Genomic DNA, 19,915 nt, shown 5'->3' on the forward strand with positions numbered 1-19,915 from the left:
AACCACACCTGGAGAGACATTTTTGGAGTGCCTTATGGACATTTGTCACTTGTATGATCTCCTCCTGCTTCTGCCCCAGGTTATTAAGGGAGTTAAGTGAGGCTCAGGTAACCCAGATATTTAGCAATAGTACTGGTGAATCGAAAGTTGACTCATTTTTACCTCACATTTATAGAGGAAAAAGGTGCAATCCAGATTTCAAAGACCACTTAGTCTTGCTTCAGTCCCCTTTAAAAAGTAGAACACTATAATGAAGATTAGACCAATAGAATGGATTAGAGATGCACAGGTTACAAATAGTAACCATAATGATGTTACAAAAAATGGATCATGCTAGACCAACCTAATCTCTTATTTTATGGAGGTCAGTAAGGCTATCGATAAAGGGAGTTCATATGACAGTATCTGTCTTGCCCCCAGTAAAGCTTTGGGCAAAGTATCAAGCAAATGCTTGATTCTTTCTTAGACTAGCTAGCCTGGCTACAAAACAGGGGAATAGAAATTGGACAGTAAATTGGTTAAATGGGCACATAAGCAAGAGGTCACTGTAAATGGCAGTGGGTCACAATAAAGAGAAGCCATTAGAGGGTTACTTCAGGGGCTGGTTCTGGGGCCGTTGCTTTTCAATTTATGTATTAATAGCTTAGAGCAGGTGGCAAAATTTGCTGATGACAGTAAAATTAGAAACAATGTTAATATTTAAGGGGCATCTCACCTTCAGAAACAGTTAAAAACGTTAGGGCAGATGTCTGTGTGTTGATTTATAGATATGCACTTGAGCTCTAAAATCATGAGGCAGCCTACATGGGACCGGGTAACAAAATGAAATTTACTGACAATAAAAGGAATGGAAGCATTCAAGTTTGCAGTATCTATTACTGATTCTAATTATTATTTACTTAATAAAAATACTTAGCTCTGGTATACTGCTTTCATCCATATATCTCAAAGCAAAACCAGAAATGAGGGATAAGGAATTTTAAGGCCAAAGTTTTCCAAAGCGTCAGCTGATTTTGGGTGTGTCTGTTTTTCTGTGCCCAACTTGAAACCAACCCAAAGGACCTGATTTTCAGAGGTGCTTAGCAACTGCACATCCTGTTGACTGTAGTGTAAGCCTACTGCACTGGTTCCCAAAGTTTTTACTAAGGCAACCCACTCTCTGCATTTTTCTTTTCTTGCAAGCCACCATTACACAAATGTACCCTCCACCCCAGCAGAGGGGAAGGGAGGACACACTGTGTGAACAGGAGAGGTTGGAGAAACAGTCTGCCCCACAATCACCCAATAGCAGAGGCTCCTGTCCCATGGGGCTGGGATCAACTCCCTGCTCCAGGCGTTGTGACCTAGTGCCTGGGGTCAAAGGCTTGTGGTGAAACCCTGTACACCCGGTTACAATGCCCAGAGCTGGGAGCTAGGCCCAGTCCTGCAGGGTGAGTGCAAGGCAGTCCCGCTGTCCAACTCTTGTAGCCTCCCATCCTCATCAGGCCAGGAGAAGTGTATGTTTGCCTAGGCCAGGGCCCAATGATGGGTTAATCTGACCCTGGGCATGGTGACTCCTCTAGCGCCTTTCCGCAATCCACTGGTGGGACAGAACACACAGTTTGGGAAACAATGGTCTAGTGGATAAGGAGACAGGAGACCTGAAGTGCATTACTGAGTCTGCTACTATTTGTAAGATCCTGGCCAAGTGACATAGGCCCAGATTTACAAAAGTTTCCACTAAATTTGAGTGCCTACATTTTTGAATGTTCAGCTTGAGATATGCTAGGCCTGATTTTCAGAGGTGCTGAGCACCCACAACTCAAGGATGAATTGTCCTCTCCACCTCCAAGGTCATACCTGACAAATATACTGCAAAGGTTTTCTTTATTTCTCCATTTTCTGCTGAAGTATAGAGCAGGGATCATAAGTTTAATGTCATAAGTTTCGTGTCATAAGTGGACATGAATCATGGATCACTCTTTCAGTTGCTTCTTTCTCTTCATTTCCATATTTCTAACCTCACTATTACCTTTCTTCAATAACATTTTTTACTCTGTTATGGAAACAATTATGAAGCAGTTCATACTGCTATCAGCCATCACTCTAAATCTCTGGGTGGTCATTTGAAAATTGCACACATCAAGTATGTATGCAGACTTTGCAGATGCACATTATATCAAAGCATATAAATGCATATAACAATGTATATATTTCATTACACAGAGGACATCTTACCATATTGTAGGCCTACGTTTCCAACATCAAATAATCCAAGAGATCCCAGTTCCTCCAGCTCTATGTCATCAAGAGGATCAGGAGGTAGACAAAGGGCAGATCAAACTAATATAGGCCGAAGAAATGCTTCAGAAATGCAAATACTGGGAGCATATGAACAAGGAGAAGAAGAAGAATTAGAGGTAACTGCAATGGCACTAATAGCAATGCATAGGATAGACCCTTGTCACTGGCAAATGATTTGAGGACCTAGATAGATAGCAAGGGGAAAGCACATTTCAAAAGTAGAAATATTTAACCTAGGAAAATTATTTTAGTTATTTTAATTGTTCATTAAACATAAGCACATAAGAATGGCCATATTGGTCAGACCAATGGTCCATCTAGCCCAGTATCCTGTCTTCTGCCAATGCCAGATGCTTCAGAGGGAATGAACAGAACAGGACAATCATCAATTGATCCATCCCGTCTTGTCAAGTCGCAGCATCTGGCAGTAAGAGACTCAGGGACACCCGGATCATGGGTTTGCCTCCCTGACTAGCTTGACTAATAGCCATTGATGGACCTATCCTCCATGAACTTATCTAATTCTTTTTTTAAACACATTTATAGTTATAGCCTTCACAACATCCCTTGGCAATGAGTTCCACAGACTGGCTGTGTGTTGTGTGAAGAAGTACTTCTTTTTGTTGTTTTAAATGTGCTGCCTATTCATTTTATTGGATGACCCCTGGTTCTTATGTTATGTGAAGGGGTAAATAGCACTTAGTTTCGTCACACCATTCATGATTTATCATGCTCCCCCTTTGTTGTCTCTTTTCAAAGCTGAATAGTCCCAGTCTTTTTAATCTATCTTCATTTGGAAGCTGTTCCATACCTTTAATCATTTTTGTTGCTCTTCTCTATACATTGTTGTTATTCCCAGACAAAAGCTATATGAAATTAGAGATATGGTTGAGAATACATATAAGGATGTTGTGATTATTCACAAAACCAAGCATTATAAGCACAGGAAATTCAAAATAAAGGTTAAATTTAAAATAATACAAACATGTTCAGATATAGAAATACAGAGTTAGGGCACCCAAAACAACCTTAACTCTACCCTCTCATGACATATCTTAGAGTCTGTTGTGCTAGATTAGACTAAATAGATAATTAAAGATATTTTGTTGTCGTCCTCTAGTGTCAACCAAATTCAGCCTTTGTCTTAAAATTCATGCACAATAGCATGATTATATGTTATTTGTGAGTAAAAATCTCTAAGGCTAGAATGAAAATACTTTAAACAATAAAAGCAAGCTAACTCCGAGCCAATTATTTTGATTTCTTACAGGAAACCGAAAGCTGAAGAGGATGAGAGATGTACTGTAACAGGCTTTGAAATCTAATCAGAAAAATATCACTTAAGATGCCTCGAGTCTGATGATGTTTGACGCCAGAAATAATGTTCAGTGCAATCAGAGTGTACAAACTTTCATTTTTATTCATGCCATCAGAACACTAGTCTTTATTTTACTATTTCTTTTTAACCCCTTTTCATTATGAACAGCCCCTGACTATTGCATAACGCTAAGTGTATCACCTTCTTTCCGCCCAGAAGGCAGGTAACCTGCTCTTCCTGGTGTGGATGCCAGCTAGCACTTCAGGATTTGGACAGAAGAGGGTGCCAAAACCTGGGATTCCTAGTTTTCACCTTGCAGGCGGCACCAAGCCAATTGATACAGCACCGAGTCAGTTGATAATCTTCCATGTAATATAGCATTGATTAAAAATACTAAATTGCATAAAGTGAAATTTATGCAAAGGGTTCTTCTAATGTAGTGGCTTTACTATAGCCTGCAGTTAGTGCAAAGGGGAACTTGCATTTTCAAAATGGACTGTTCCTTTTATTTCCTGCCAGTTTCTCAATTACCCTTTGCAGCAGCAAAAGAATTACTTCTTAAAATGCAACTAGAAGCAATTTCGGGTGAGGTGGCTCATATTGTAAATATATACTCATTTTAAAGCCCCTGTGGTACTTTAATTTGTCTTCCCCATTTTCATCATTCAAGTACATTCTTATTGAAAATGTCCTTTGGGATAGGCAGGAGCCAAGCCAGTAGGATCTCTGGTGGTCTACTCATGGCATGAATAAGTCTATTAGAAACTTGTTCTAATTTTCAACTTAAATGATACATAAAAATAAGCAAGGAAAATAATGGACATTTTTAATAATAATTGGATAAGGACATCATTATTGTGACTGGCCCAAATCTCAGACCTCTACTTGTAGTATCAATTCACCTTAAAGAAGTGCCACTTAAAGACGTTTTGTTTGATCTTGGGGTTTGTTTTGTTTTGTAATGCACTGCTTTTTTTTTTTTTTTTTTTTTTGGTTTTAAAAGCACAATCACTAAACTTTATTTGTAAACCATTGTAACTATTAACCTTTTTTGTCTTATTGAAAAATGTTAAAAAGCATTTGTTTGGGACTTTTCATCTTTTTGTTAATGCTTTATGTTTGTATTTGGAATATTTGAATGATGACAGATGGTAAAGTAACATACCTACATGTGGGCCATAAACAGAACACTTCTCACTTTTCCTGGACTTGTGGAACATTCTCAAGTTTACTGTGGCCTATCTCAACATTGGATTTTTCATAAAAGCTGAAATAGAGGCATTAGTTGTGTTGAATTTTGCCAAATGATGTCCTTTCTCTGTAGATTTTATTATCTTTTCTGTAATTATATGATTTCTTTGTCATTGGTGCTAATGGAAAATTGTGTGTTTGTTTATGGACAGCTATCAGGACTAGCCCCAATGGGAAAAAAAAAAAGAAAAAAAGAGTGTTTTGGTGTTTACTGAGGACTGAAATTTTTCATTTAGCTAATTTTTTAAAAAATGGTTACATAGAAAGGATGTGCAGTACTAAGGGAACAATCCATGTGATTAATGTTTTCATTATGCTCATGTAAGAAACCTCATATTTTAGCCATAATTTTGCATACTGAGGATCCAATAATCAGAAAAGTAATTTTTGTCACATTATTTATTAAAAATGTTCTCAAATACAGCATCTTATCTTGTAAGGTTTCTTGTTTTACTCAAAACTCATTTTTAGAGTCTGATTATGATATGATTTATATCAATATACTTGATTATTCCACTGAAGCAACAGGATCAGGCCCTTAGACTTTTGCATAATAACTTCTGATAATCATAAAGACAGAAATACTGGGTGCTTCGTGAATATTTTAGCAGCTCTAATGGAGTAAACCATCACATCTCTGAAAGCATGCTAACTTCCAAAATGAACTGAAGACAGAAGTCCAGTCCCTAACCCATGCACATATAACACTGTAGACCAGAGAGGTGACACATTTGTTGGGGGAGAAAATGGGTGTAAGAGACTCCAAATTCAATGCTAGGGAATTTCTTTGCTAATCTACTTCCCAGCCTTGCCAAGGAATTTGTTTGCAAGAATTCATTCATTTGTTAGGGACTGCACATAGTATAGGGGTGTCTGAGTGCATACTGCTGCCCCCTTCACTCTGAGGGTACATCTACATTTGAGCTGGGAGGTGTGGTTTCCAACTCGTGTAGACATACATGCACTAGCTCTGCTTAAATTAGTGCACTAAAAATAGTATCCAGGATAGCACAGGCAGTGGCTCAAGCTAGCTGCCCAAGTGCATAGCCAGGGGTCCAGACGGGTATGTACTCAGGCAGCTAGCCTTAGCTGCTCCTTCTGCTACCCCGGCCACACTACCATTGTTAGCATGCTGGCTTGAGCAGCGCTAGCACAGGGAATTACAGCTGAATCCCAGCTCAAATGTAGACATACCTGAGTCATCCCTGTGCTATTGTGATGTCTCCAAAATCCTGTCTGTGGATCATAGTTGGACAGTAATTGAGCTGTGACCATCCTTTTTCCTTGTTTTCCCTTTTTCTGCTCCTTTACTCTGATTACCCCATTCTTGCCATTCCTCACCCTGCCTCCTCTACCTCAATTTAAAAATATGAAAAATCAAAACCAAAAAAACCTGTAACTAATTAAAGGTATGCCAATTCTCCACCGTATCCATAGTCTTGTATGGTATCTCCCTGTCTCTTAAAATCCCTCCTGCCCGAAAATTTATCCAAGTGGAATAAAGAATCATATTCAACACCATCATGATCCTCCTAGCTTGAAGTCAACCACCAGCTGAAGTTCTGGCCCCAAATGTGTAAGTGAGGTAGGAAAACTTCACCCATTTAATTATTTTGGTTAGCAATAGCTAACCTAGTTTAGCCATTGTCCATAAAAAATGTCATTTGTTGTTTTATATGGTCACATCTAGAAGCAATATAATGGTATGGTAAGATTTTTTGATTAGTTTAAAGGCAAAAACAATGTAAATGCAAAGATTTCTTCTGTTTGCACTGCTTTTCCAATACCATTATGGGCTTCAGTAACATTAAAATGCACAAAACAGTGAAGTGAAGAGATGTATATTGCAATCTGAGTTTCAAAAATGGTTACTGCTGTTGATCCATGTTGAAAGATAATTGATCTCATCTTTCAGAATTCATATGTACTCAAACAAGGTCACCCTTGCATTGCTAACATAAATTAACAATTGTTCATTGGCTGGGAAGTCAGCATAGCAGGGAAAAAAACACTCTTCAAAGGTTTTGAAATATTTCCTTGTGTTTCAAATTAATTCCCAATAAGAAGAAATAGTGCATAAATGTCAGAAAAAAATCCTTAATGATAGTATTTAGAGTGAATGCCTTATATATAGAAGTTTGACTAACCCTAAGGTGTTTTCTATGAAATTCTGTAATGAGGATAAAACGTCAAATTATCAGATAAAAATAATATTCCAATGGAGACATGAATATGATATGAAAAATTGTCTAAAACGCTGATGCTATCAGAAGAATTTTAAAAGGTGCATTGCTACTATGTTTAGCCTCAGATTTCTATTCATTTTTCCATGACTGCCCATTTCTGAATATATTAAACTATTAGAAAAATAAGGGAGGGTGTACTAAAGCAATAGCACATAAACATGGTTCTTAGAGAGAATCCCTTACATGTATTTGAAAAAGGTTTTATTCCACTCCTGAGTTAATTGTACCAAGTGATTTTAGACTGTTAATGAAATCTAAAATTATGCATTTCTTTATCAAATGTAAATATATTCGCACTGTTTAGAACCTTGACTCATTTATTTTCCATCAACCACAATTTAAGTGATAAAATAGCTAACTAGTTAATTGAAACTTTACTGTCAAAATAGTAGTGCATGAATTTCTTATTTATTTGTTTAAATTAAGCACAGGACGATATTTTACATGAAGTGCTGTCATCACAATTTTCTACCACCAAATACAATGCCATAAGTTGCTATGAATAAAGTAAAAGGGGATTGAGATTTTACATAGCAAGCAGAATGCCAAGATTTCAGAATTCAAGACTATTCTTAACTTAAAAGTAAAAAGTTTATTTTCTGGTGTAGTGAACTACTCAAATCTGAGTCCAGGGTCACTGTGCTAATAAACCAGTGCAGTTATATTAGTGTAGTCAATGTCAGCATTGAATTCTCAGTTGTGAACTCATGAATTATTTTGGGAGAACTGAAATAATGAGTGTAATACATGGAGGGCAACAGAGAATAGCAGATAGGATATGGCTTAGGGAAGGTTGGAGAAGCATCACCATCACCTCGGGCTGCCAAGAGAGTTGCATATCGTCAGCTTTATAATCACCTAAGAAAAATAAAACCACTGAGTTGAGTATATTAAACTTCCTATTCTGAACAATTTAAAAAAGATTCTAGTAGCAGGAAAAAAACATCTTGCTATTGTTTATGCCAGTGGTTTACAGGTACAAAAGTTTTGTTTGTTGCCTACAAATTCTAATGCATATCTGCACAGAGGTGTTTGATTTGTCTGAGTATGTATGCAGACTAAGGTTACCAGGTGTCCGGTTTTCCACAAGAACAGGTTGAAAAGGGACCCTGGCGGCTCTGGTCAGTACTGCTGACCGGACCATTAAAAGTCCAGTTGGCACAGGGCTGGCAGGCTCCCTACCCAGCTCCATGCGGTTCCCTGGAAGTGGCGATGTATCCTTGTGTCCTTTCCCAGTGAAAATGAGCCAGTGAGTGAGGGAAGGGGAGAGCGAGCAACAGAGGGAGGGGGAATGGAGTGAGTAGGGGCGGGGCCTCAGGGAAGAGGCTGGACAGGAGGCGGGACAAGGTTATGCTCAGGCCATATCCTAAATTCATTCCTAAGGTAACCTCCCCTTTTCCCATGAACCAATTGATTCATTTTCCAACCTTCTACCTCAAGCCTCAGTGACACAAAAAGAAAGTTATATTACACACTCTAGATGTAAGGAGAGCCCCAGTCTTCTACCTGGACAGCATGAAGGATTTCACGAAGTCCCTTAGACTTTTCCTCTCCATAGTGGAAAGAGCCAAGGGCTGAGCAATATCATCCCAAAGACTCTCCAAGTGGGTCTCAAATTGCATCAGACAATGTTACCAAGTTCACACTAGGACCCCTCCAGATACCGTTCGAACACACTTCCCGATCTCCTTATCTGTCACCTTTTTCAAGAATGTCCCTCTCTCAGAGATCTGTAGAGTGGCGACATGGGCATCAGTCTGCACTTTCGCAGAACATTATGTAGTCACTGGGGACTCTGCTCCGATGCAATCTTTGGCTCCACATTACTGTCATCTGTAACTGACCTGATCCCAAAACCCCGCCTGTCCAGTGGGGATGCTGTTTGGGAGTCACCTACAGTGGAGCACCCATACGGACACTACTTGAAGAAGAAGTTACTCACCTTTTGCAGTAACAATGTTTCTTCAAGATGTGTGTCCCTATGGCTGCTCCACAACCTGCCCTCCTTCCCTCTACTTTGGAGCTCCTGTCAATGACTCTGTGGTACAGAAGGAACTGAGGGGGGTTAGCCCAAGCGCTGACTAGCTTCATGGGAGGGCACGAGGAGAGACAGCGCATGTGCAGGCCTAATGGACACTGCTACTGAAGTTCTCTGATCAGCAGTGCAGGGATGCAAGTGCTCCTATAGTTGGGCACCTATAGGGGGACACATTTCGAAGAACCGTTGCTGCTGCACAAGGCGAGTAACATCTTATGTAATGTTCAATCTCACCATGGACTTCATCTTCCATTATAAGAAGGGTCTTTCATCTACTTAAAAAAATTAGTTTTTTTATAAAAATGTATGAGATTGGACATTACCTAACTAAAATAACGGGAATGACTGGTAGGTCCTTAAAATTGCTGATGACTATGCCCCCCTGGCTACAATCTTTACTCATCCTCCCCCCCTCAACCCAGTCTTTACGATCGCAAACTCCAGGCCCAGAAGATGTTTATTATCCATGCAAATATAATAACACAGGCCTACAAAGATTGATTACCCCGTTTCTGAAACAATGTATTTCTAAACAAATTCTCCTGAGTCACTGTGTGTTGGCTACCAGAAACCATTTAAAATATTGTTTAAAAGATAGAGGAAAATGAGATTCAAGATGACACTGTACTTACAGGGTCTCCTTAAATTCTATGATGATTCAACACACATTAGGCACAGATGAGAAAAAAAAATTACAGACTTAGGTGCAGAAACATGAGAGAGAAATAGTGTAAGGAACTAATATATCATTTTATGAATATCTGTGGAACGGAGTGGGAGAAGGGTGAAACTGATCAGAGTATTAAAAGGGGAAATTAAGAACAATTAATGGATCAGAGAACAAGTAAATAAGACTGAAATCCTAGCCCCATTGAAAATGGCAAAACTCCCATTGATTCCAAGAGTTAATTACCTCTCTAATTCTGGTAAACAAAATAGACATCACTGTAGGATAAATACTGACAAAATGAACTGAATCCTTGTTGCATGCATCTATTGCCCTATCTCTTTCTTAAACAGACATCATCAAATGGGCTGTTTTCAGTTGGCAGTAGTGGAAGGTGGGATTTTAATTCACCATGCCACTCGGTATTCTTGTCACATCAGAAAATAAAGATTGAGCCTACTCAGCACTAGTCTCTATATATGACATGAAAGTGGAACCAATTGTTTTTAAGATTTTTTGGAGCATGACAATCAAAGTCATGATGCTAATTGTATTTATTGAATTATTTTTCAGATCTAAGATGTTTTTAGCAACAGCAGCATCATGAAATATTAAATAAATATATTTTGTATTGACTTTTATTGTCTGGTTTCCTACCAATTTTAAAACAGATACTTACGTTACGAAGTCAGCAGCAAAGTGCTTCACTGTTTCAGGAAGCCCATTCAAGCTTGTGAGAAGAATAGAAAATAGGAGGACAAAAAACAAAAAATATTTCAACAACCAGTAAGCAATAGGGCTTCCTAAAAACATCTGGACATTGTGAAAATAATGTCCAAGGCCCTGCAATTCCGCAATTCCAGCACCAAAGAATCCAGGCTTTTACAGACATTACTTTACATTTCTAACCCATATGGTTGCAAAGACAACCTCCCAACCCAAAATGAGTGCAAAGCCATACAGAGCTGTCTGTATCTGCTGGAAACAATAGCTCTGAGAAGGGTAGACAGTCCTATTTGTCTCAACTGTGTGTTTACTTTGAATCCTAGTAATGATATTTAAAATATCATCATAACTCTTTCACTTGAATAGTTTTAAATTTAACAAACATTATTATACTTAGCCATCATGGTAAAATGCAGTGGCAGATATAGCAACAGCTGGTTGTTGTCAAGGTTTGTTGGGATGAAGAACTAGGAGTTCATCTTCATACCCTGCAATTTTAACTATGTCAAAAGCGTCAACTGCCAAAAACCCAATTCACTAACCAACTTGTAAAAATGAAATGGAAGATGTCAATGAATTCCAAGCAGGGCTGGTGCAAGGAAGTTTCACGCTCTAGGTGAAACTTCCACCTTGCGCCCCTCCCCCCCTAGCCCTGCGACAGCTCCCCGCCCCCCCTGCACCCTGAGGTGCCCCCCCCGCGGCAGCTCCCTCCCCCTGCCCTGAGGCGCCCCCCCATCCCGCAGCAGCTCCCACCCTCCCCCGACCCGGGTAGCCGTGCGGCAACTCCCCCCCCCCGCCCTCAGGCACCCCCCCCACGGCAGCTCCCCACCCCCTGGCCCGGGGATCCATGCAGCAGCTCTGACCCAGGGGTTCCCCTGGGCTGCCGGCGGCGCACTGACCCAGGGGAACTCCTGGGCTGCCTGCCGGCGGCTCAGATGCCCTCTCCCTCCCAGCGCAGTGGCCGCTGTAAAAAAATAAAATAAAATAAAAATTGGGGGCTCTGCTTTTTGGCACCCCCAAATCTTGGCGCCCTAGGCAACCAGCTAGTTGGCCTAAATGGTAGCAACGGCCCTGATTCCAAGCCTATAGGGGACAGCCTCTACCTGATGCATGTAATCAATACAAGAGTTCTAAATGGCTTTAATTATGTCCCTTCTGTTCCTCAAGCTAAATACAGTCTTACAGAGTGCATCTGGGAGAGACATGCAAACTGTACTGCTTCTGTCAGAGTAATATTGTCTTTGCAATAGGATTCTCTGCTGCCATTAGCCTTATGAGTTAAAAATAACTAAACTAAAAGAATGTTAAGGTTGCAAGTCAAGTACTCAAAACTTAGGAAATACCAGAATAAATTTGTCTATGCAACTTTAATTTGGCCCCCTTGTGAGTATGCATCATCAGTCTTTAATAACATGATCACATACTTTTTTCCCCACAAAACTCCTGCCTTATTCAGTGCGCAGAATGGATAGTGCTCACATATTCAATATTTTGTCTTATCGTCGTTGTTCCATGTGTACTGTACACTGTTCAACCCTTGCTCTGAAGACAGAACTAATCATTTCTGTATTGGCTTTTCTATTGTGCACATTACTATCATCTACCTAAGTGCTTCACAAACCTTAATGAATTTATCTTCACAATACCCTGGTGAGGTGAGGGTGGTAATATTACAGATGGGGAAGGCGTGAGAGACATTAATATAAAAAAATACACTAATTTTGGGTGCCTGATGTGAGATTTTCAGAGACCTTAGCATTATATGGCACTTTATTTCTTCAGCTGAGCTCTCATTGACTTTAATTGCAGTTGTGAGTGCTCAGCACTCACGGCCGGCTCCAGGCACCAGCTTGTCAAGCAGGTGCTTGGGGCGGCCACTGCGGAGAGGGGCGGCATGTCCAGCTATTCAGCGGCAATTTGGCGGACGGTCCCTCACTCTGGCTCAGAACGAAGGACCTTCCTCTGCAGATCGCGATCGCGGCTTTTTTTTTTTTTTTTTTTTGGCTGCTTGGGGCGGCCAATACCCTGGAGCCGGCCTGTCAGCACTTCTGCAAATCAGACCATCAAGCACCCAGAAAATGCCCACTGTGGTTTAAGTGATTTGTCAGGCAGCAATAGAATCCAGTTCTTCAGGACGGCATTCAACTGCCGTAACCATAAGACCATCCTTTTTCTCCTTGCAGTTCCCTGCCTGAGAAACTATACACCTTTCAGTTTTTGTATCAAATGAGGTGTGTGTGTGTGGGGGGGGTCCTACAGACAACAACCTTCTTGACCCTAGTCCATTTTATGCATTGAATAAGGTAGGGTCCTCTGGAAAAATGAATATGCACAAAGGGGATGAATTAAAGTTGCAACTTCGATTCTGCATTTCCTAACTCTTGACTTGGCAACATTAAATGTTCTTTTTCATGTATTTTTGTACATAATTTCCTGTTTTTTTTTTAATAAAAAAAAACCTGCAAAATCATCATGTGGAACCCTATTGATCACCACATGGGTTATCACTGGGGGCCCTTGAGCTAACAGTTAGCAATATTGGTTCTTATCTTCGTGTGTCAGCCACTTCCAAAGTGGGAAAAGGCACACATTTTGCCAATGGGTTTCACAGCTATTTGCTGACAGCGAAGGAATGCAGAAACTCAGGATGCCTGGGTTCTATTCCAAATTCTGAATGGACTGGACTGGATTGCTTACTAATCCCTCTGTCCCTTCCCAACCCTCTGCCCTAGCCCTGTGCCTGTTCTGTGCCCAGCATTGCTACATGTGCCTCCTATAGTTACCATCCAAGTGTTTGCTATTATTTCTTTCTTTTCTTATATTCTTTGTTTAGATTTCCTTACATCCAGTCTTGTCTTCAATAGCAAAAGTGTCTATGATAAGCTCCTTGTATATAAATTTCAATCACAAATAGTCCGATTCCAGCACCCTTAGTACACCTGAATAGCACTTTATTCCATAAATAGACATATTCATTTTAATCAAGCTATTCATAAATAAGGGCAGCAGTCTCTAGATCTAAGTACATATATAAACATGCTGTCCTGGGTATATAATTTGAGTCCAGAAGCTTGTAAGCAAGAGTTTAAAATGACATATTATTGAATAATCATCTCTGCCTTGTTAATAACTTGTTTCCAATGATCGTCGTTTGTTTGTTTATCTGGCTCATATCAGATAGCCAGACTGTAAAACACCTGACACACATTGATGAGCATTCTCTCTGTCGTTATTTACCTGGCACCCTTCCCCATTGTAGCTGATTCCCTCATAATCTTTAATTGTATTTATCCTCACTATACATGAGTGATGTAGGGAAATACTATTATTGCAATTTTTTCAGAATGAGATCTGAAATGTAGAGAGATTAAGAGACAAACTCTGTGGCAAAGCAGGGCAATGAACCTGAGTCTCTGACTGACATCATAATCATTGGACCATCCTTCCTCATTCGAGGCTGTGGTTCTACCTCTACGAATAAGTGCTTAGCTGTGTGAGTCAGGGTTTCAAAGTCCAACCGGCTGACTGCAGGCTTCTTATTTTCCTTTGTGTCTTGTACAATGCTGAGCTCACTCCTGGTACTTCATAAAAGCTGTTCGATAAGGGGCTAGCTAACCTTCCGTCTCTTTCACCTCTTGCTTGGTGGCTTACAGGAGTGGGTTCTTAGTGGGAGTGAGACAGCACAATTGTTAGCACATAGGTGTTTATGTTTCACTTTCTGAAAAGTGGCACAACATTCTTGACAAGACTAGTCTCTAGCTAAAATGACAAATTGAATCTTAACTCTGCTATTACGGTGACAAAAAGATTCTGTAGACACCTATCTTTGTCAGTAGATATGCATCACAACAGTTTGAATCTGTGACAATTAGAATTAAGATACAGTGCGATTAATTTAGTATCTGTCAAGCACTCTGAATATGAAAATCTCTATATTAGCCATAAATGGCAGCAGTATTTCTGACAATTTTGCTTTGCGATCATAGTCAAGATGCCTTCTCAGTAACTTTTGGAGAGCTTTTATTTAGTTAGTTAACCAGATCATTGAAGTGAAATAAATCTGTGCTACAAAAGCGAAAATAAACAAAAAAGGCTTTATGTGGATTATTTTTTCCCTTTCACTGCTTGTAGGCTTCTTTTCTTGGATGCATGCACACTGTCACTACATTTTGACATCATGCCCATATTGTGGAAATGCAAACTTCCATGTTCCAGGAAAAAATGCATTAAAATAAGTTCCTTTTCCCTTCTTTTTTAAGGGAAAAAATAAATGCCAAGTGTTAATCTAGCTGGCAATAAGCACATATTATTAACTACAAGATATAGGTGATATATTTACTAACTCAAAAAAAAATAATTCAAGCAAACAATCATGTATTAAAGAGGTCAATTAAAATTTTATTGTGGAATTTAGAGAGAGACTCAAAGAAAGATTGGGGAAAAATAAGAGATGTTCTTCTTAATTGTACTCTATGTATTATATTTTGCCAATCAGAAACAAAGGGTTAAATTTTGACTCATACCAATGACTGTTATTACTGTCTAAATAATTGTGTCAGAGAGAACCATTAGAGGGGGTAAAGGCCTCTCTCCCAATACTACAGAAGGCAATGTAGAAAATATTTCTTCTAAATTACTAGAAGTCTCATGTCACAGATCTTGAGACCATGACTTCAGGGTAAGAAGATAATTTCTTCTAGTTTGATGGTTGAAAATAATGCTTTGAAAAGTTGAACATTCTAAAGAATAAAATGAGAATTACGAACTTGTGCCTGCTCCCAGAGAACACTGAAGAAGAATATATTGAAAGGGTTTTTGAGACATCACAAAGCAATTTACTAACTCTTCATTTTTCAGCAGCATCAGCTTTCCTTTGAACTGCAGGAAAAGCTACTTCTACCAGCCAGAACAATCTACATTATGTGTTCAGATATAGAAAGAAAAAACAAAATCTTAAGAGCTATCAAGTTCTCACAAAGTATTGACTACTGGAACTCCCATGTTGGAATACACAGATTACAGATCAACAGTATTTGAGAGAAGACCATGCTTGCCCGAAACTAAAGAGAGTTTGTGAATACCAGTGGTAGTTTTGAACTCTGATTATATTTGGAATAAAGAGGTCATACCTATATTGTCAAGTCATTTGAGGAAGCCATGACATTCCCTATTGCCCAACAAGAGGAGATATTTGTTAAAATAATAAAAGAAGCTGAGGCAACTGATAGACAAAAACTGGAGTGAGCTTTACCTGATTTAAGTAATGTAACTCTAGTTCATTTGCTTGACATTATTTCAATGTGTAAAACATTACAAGATGCTAAATAATTTGTAATGTGTGCCAAAGCTACATAGATAAGTTATCTAAGTACTTATATAGCTATGTCATTTCATATATATTTAACATCATAATAAAAACAGAAGAAATGTGTTAACTTAAAATCCTTTAAAATGTTAATAAAATTACTTTATCCGTGTTCCTCCAGAGACAAGAGGCTGCAGGAGTGGCTTCAGAAATTGCTGATGTGCTGCAGTGTCTTTCTGTTGATAAAGGGGATGGAGAACAATTTAAAATTAAAGAGGAAAGATGGTCATGGGATTAAAATACTGGACGGGGACACAGAAAGTCTGAGTTGAATTCCTGGATTTGCTACATACTTCCTACAACAGGCTGTAATCTGATGTGATTCTGGGCAAGTTTCTGAATCTCCCTCTATGCCTCATGAAGGTCCCTTCTGGCCTTAAAGTTTATGAGTCTCAGTTTCTCTAAACAACACTTTCTTCTTTCACCCCTTGACTTTTCTATTTAGATTGTAAGGTCTTTTAAGCAGGGATTGTCGCTTACAATTTGTTTGAACAGTGCCTAATACAATGGGTCCCTACGCTCAGTTGCAGCTACAAATAAAGCAAATAATTAATAAAAATAAAGCAAAATAATTAGTATTAAAATGAAAAGTTAAATCTGATGAGATGCTGAGCCCAAGACCTCACAGGAACAGATCCTTAGGAGCTGTGCCCCCTCCAGCGATTGCTTCTGCTGAAACAGGAGAATGAACGTCTTAAAAGAGAGAGAGAGAAATCTAGCTATGCAGCTGCCCTTTCCTCCAACCTGATTAACACTAACAATAGGGGATGTGAGTATTTAAAAATGAAGCAATTGTATCTCTCCCACCCTAGCTGAATTGGGGGCAAGGGGAATGAATGAGCCTTACATATTGAAGCTGCATCAGCGAGCTTTTAGACTGCTTATATTTCTGCCAGAAGAAAATAGCTAACAACTAGTGTCTTGCAGAATGAGAGCATCAGATTTAAAACAGCATTTCATCCATTATTTTATTAATTGAAACCTATTTCATTTATGAAATTTCCAACTGTTTCTTTAGGACTAGCATCAGGGAAAGGCATATTCAGTAGACTGTCTGTTTCAAGCATGTTTGCAGGAAAAATGGGGATGGGGAGACAGATTTATTGTGATCATAGGTGTTGGAACTAGGGGTGTGGGGGGTGCTGCAGCACCCCCTCGCTTGAAGTAGTTTCCATTAGATACAGGGTTTACAGTTGGGTTCAATGGCTCTCAGCACCCCCACTATACAAATTGTTCCAGCACCCCTGACTGTGCTCATGTAATTGAACATTTTGTGTGTGTGTTATTGCAAACAGTATTGGCCCTTGATACTGGAGGAAATTAAGAAATTATGATACTCTACCTAGAGCTGATCAAAATTGCAATTTTTCAACAACAAATGTCAAAATTTTGAAATTCAGTGAACTGGATGAGTATTTCACAGCAAAACAAAAAATTGTGATAAGGTTTCCCATTTTTCTACCAGCTCTAACCCTATCAGAAACAAAACATTTCAGAGAAAAAACAAAGTAATTCGTGTAGAAGCAGAATTCTTAATGGCTGCTACTTTACTCAGCGATGGAGCAATCTGGTGGGGGAGGTATGTTAATTTTTGATACATACCAGAAATGTGCAGTGGAAGTGATCGCTCCCAACATTTGGATCTCTTTCAGAGTCAAACACTTTCAAAAACCCATTTGTTTGTTTCAGAAAAAAGAATCAAGAAGGACTCTCATACTGTTCAAAATAAACTAGAAAAAAAGTAACTGTAGCCCATGGTCAAAAGGATAAACATAATTCTAAGGCCTGCAAAATTAGATTTACAAAATGCAGTAAGTAAAGCTTTTTTAAAAGAAGAATCATCAAGGCAAGACCCAAACGGACATGGCCTCCTTGAAGATCAAACACCATCTGGATCGATCCGTAGATAGGCTCCTAAGACATTCTGACTGGGTGTTCAGTTTATAAACATCACTGAACCTTTTGGTGATCATGTGATTGCCAAATGTATAGGAGCATTACTTGGTAAATGAGCTTCATTATATGTTGCTCTTCCATCCTAATAATATGTTACATACCAAGAAAGCCACTGAAACCAAACCAGTGCTGATGGAGGGGTGGTTGCTGGTTCGGCTATGAATACCTGAACTTCTGATCTTGTCCTGCCACTTAATATGGAACAGCTGAAAAAGATGAGAATTGAAAATATCAATCTGTCACTCTTCAGCTGCCTCAGTGCTTGCATTTCACTGCCATACAGTAGAGTTGGTATAACTGTAGTTCTATAGGTGTGCAGGTTTATAGTAAGCTTGATATCCCAACAGCTCCATAGAGGCCACTGAACGACGTATAACATGGAGATGGCTGCTGCTAAACAAGCGTTCACCTCTTTCAAACATCCAAGTGTTTGACAGTTGTCATCTGCTCAATATTCCATCCAGGCAGGTTAATACTGAGCAGGCTGTAATCTGATGTTAGAGGCTCCTTGATGGCAATGGCCCAGGGCTTAGTTTTGGCCAGATTAATAACACTGGTCTACAATTTTTGAGAAGTCGTCTGCTTCAGAGATAAAATGTGCTATTTATTATGTATTTTGATGTGCTGAATTCAAATATGACAAAACAACTGATTGGCTACTGTTTCTAAGATATTTAAGTTTTTACATTTTATGTCTATGTTTATTGTGTAGATAGCAGAGTTTTAATCATAAATTGTAAACCTAGGTCTTTTCATGTGTTTATGGTTGCTTTACATGATAATATTTCACCTGTCCTGTTTATGTAACACTTTAAAAATCAGCAAAAGGGTTATATAAATAAAATGTATTATGAAACAAAAGGCAAAAAACTATTATGTACATAGTTTAGTCCTATTCAGTGTCTACTCGGCGCTTTTTGGCTTGTCTCTTGTATTCATTAAATGGAGCATCTCTTGTCACTGTCCAGCAATAGTCTGCAAGCATTGATGGGCTCCATTTGCCCTGATAGCGTTTCTCCATTGTTGCAATGTCCTGGTGAAATCGCTCGCTGTGCTCGTCACTCACTGCCCCGCAGTTCGGTGGAAAAAAATCTAGATGAGAGTGCAAAAAATATCTCTTTAGTGACATGTTGCAACCAAGGCTTTTGTATGCCTTGAGGAGGTTTTCCACCAACAACCTGTAGTTGTCTGCCTTGTTGTTGCTGAGAAAATTGATTGCCACTAACTGGAAGGCTTTCCATGCCGTCTTTTCCTTGCCACGCAGTGCATGGTCAAATGCATCATCTCGAAGAAGTTCACAAATCTGAGGACCAACAAAGACACCTTCCTTTATCTTAGCTTCACTTAACCTTGGAAATTTTCCACGGAGGTACTTGAAAGCTGCTTGTGTTTTGTCAATGGCCTTGACAAAGTTCTTCATCAGACCCAGCTTGATGTGTAAGGGTGGTAACAAAATCTTCCTTGATTCAACAAGTGGTGGATGCTGAACACTTTTCCTCACAGACTCCAATGACTGTCGGAGTGGCCAATCTTTCTTGATGTAGTGGGAATCTCTTGCACAACTATCCCATTCGCAGAGAAAACAGCAGTACTTTGTGTATCCAGTCTGCAGACCAAGCAAGAGAGCAACAACCTTCAAATCGCCACAAAGCTGCCACTGATGTTGGTCATCGTTTATGCACCTCAAAAGTTGTTTCATGTTGTCATAGGTTTCCTTCATATGGACTGCATGACCAACTGGAATTGGTGGCCAAACTTTGCCATTATGCAGTAAAACATAAAGTGACATTGATGGTTCAGGACCAGAAGTTCCATCCTCTTCCTCGTCTGACTCAAGTGAGAATGACTCTGGTGCATCTGGAACCGGCAGTCCTTCTCCGTGGGGTACTGGGCGTATAGCTGATGGAATGTTTGGATAATGCACAGTCCACTTTTTCTTCTTTGACACACCTTTCCCAACTGGAGGCACCATGCAGAAGTAACAATTGCTGGTATGATCTGTTGGCTCTCTCCAAATCATTGGCACTGCAAAAGGCATAGATTTCCTTTTCCTGTTCAACCACTG

The 19,915-nt window shown here is 39.4% G+C and overlaps 1 protein-coding gene across 4 annotated transcripts in view; it reads left to right on the forward strand.

Moving 5' to 3' along the window:
- ROBO1 (roundabout guidance receptor 1) overlaps positions 1 to 4,603 on the forward strand; it is a 1,057,321-nt gene extending 1,052,718 nt beyond the window's left edge. For all 4 annotated transcript variants that reach the window (XM_034792356.1, XM_034792366.1, XM_034792373.1 and 1 more), the window contains 2 exons: positions 2,206 to 2,399; positions 3,554 to 4,603. In XM_034792356.1, coding sequence (XP_034648247.1) covers positions 2,206 to 2,399; positions 3,554 to 3,568 — 209 coding nt within the window. In that variant the 3' untranslated portion in view covers positions 3,569 to 4,603. The remainder of the gene's footprint in view (positions 1 to 2,205; positions 2,400 to 3,553) is intronic.
- The last annotated feature ends 15,312 nt before the right edge of the window (positions 4,604 to 19,915 follow it).

This window comes from Trachemys scripta, chromosome 1 (assembly GCF_013100865.1).
Source record: "Trachemys scripta elegans isolate TJP31775 chromosome 1, CAS_Tse_1.0, whole genome shotgun sequence".
NCBI classification, from domain to species: Eukaryota; Metazoa; Chordata; order Testudines; family Emydidae; genus Trachemys; species Trachemys scripta.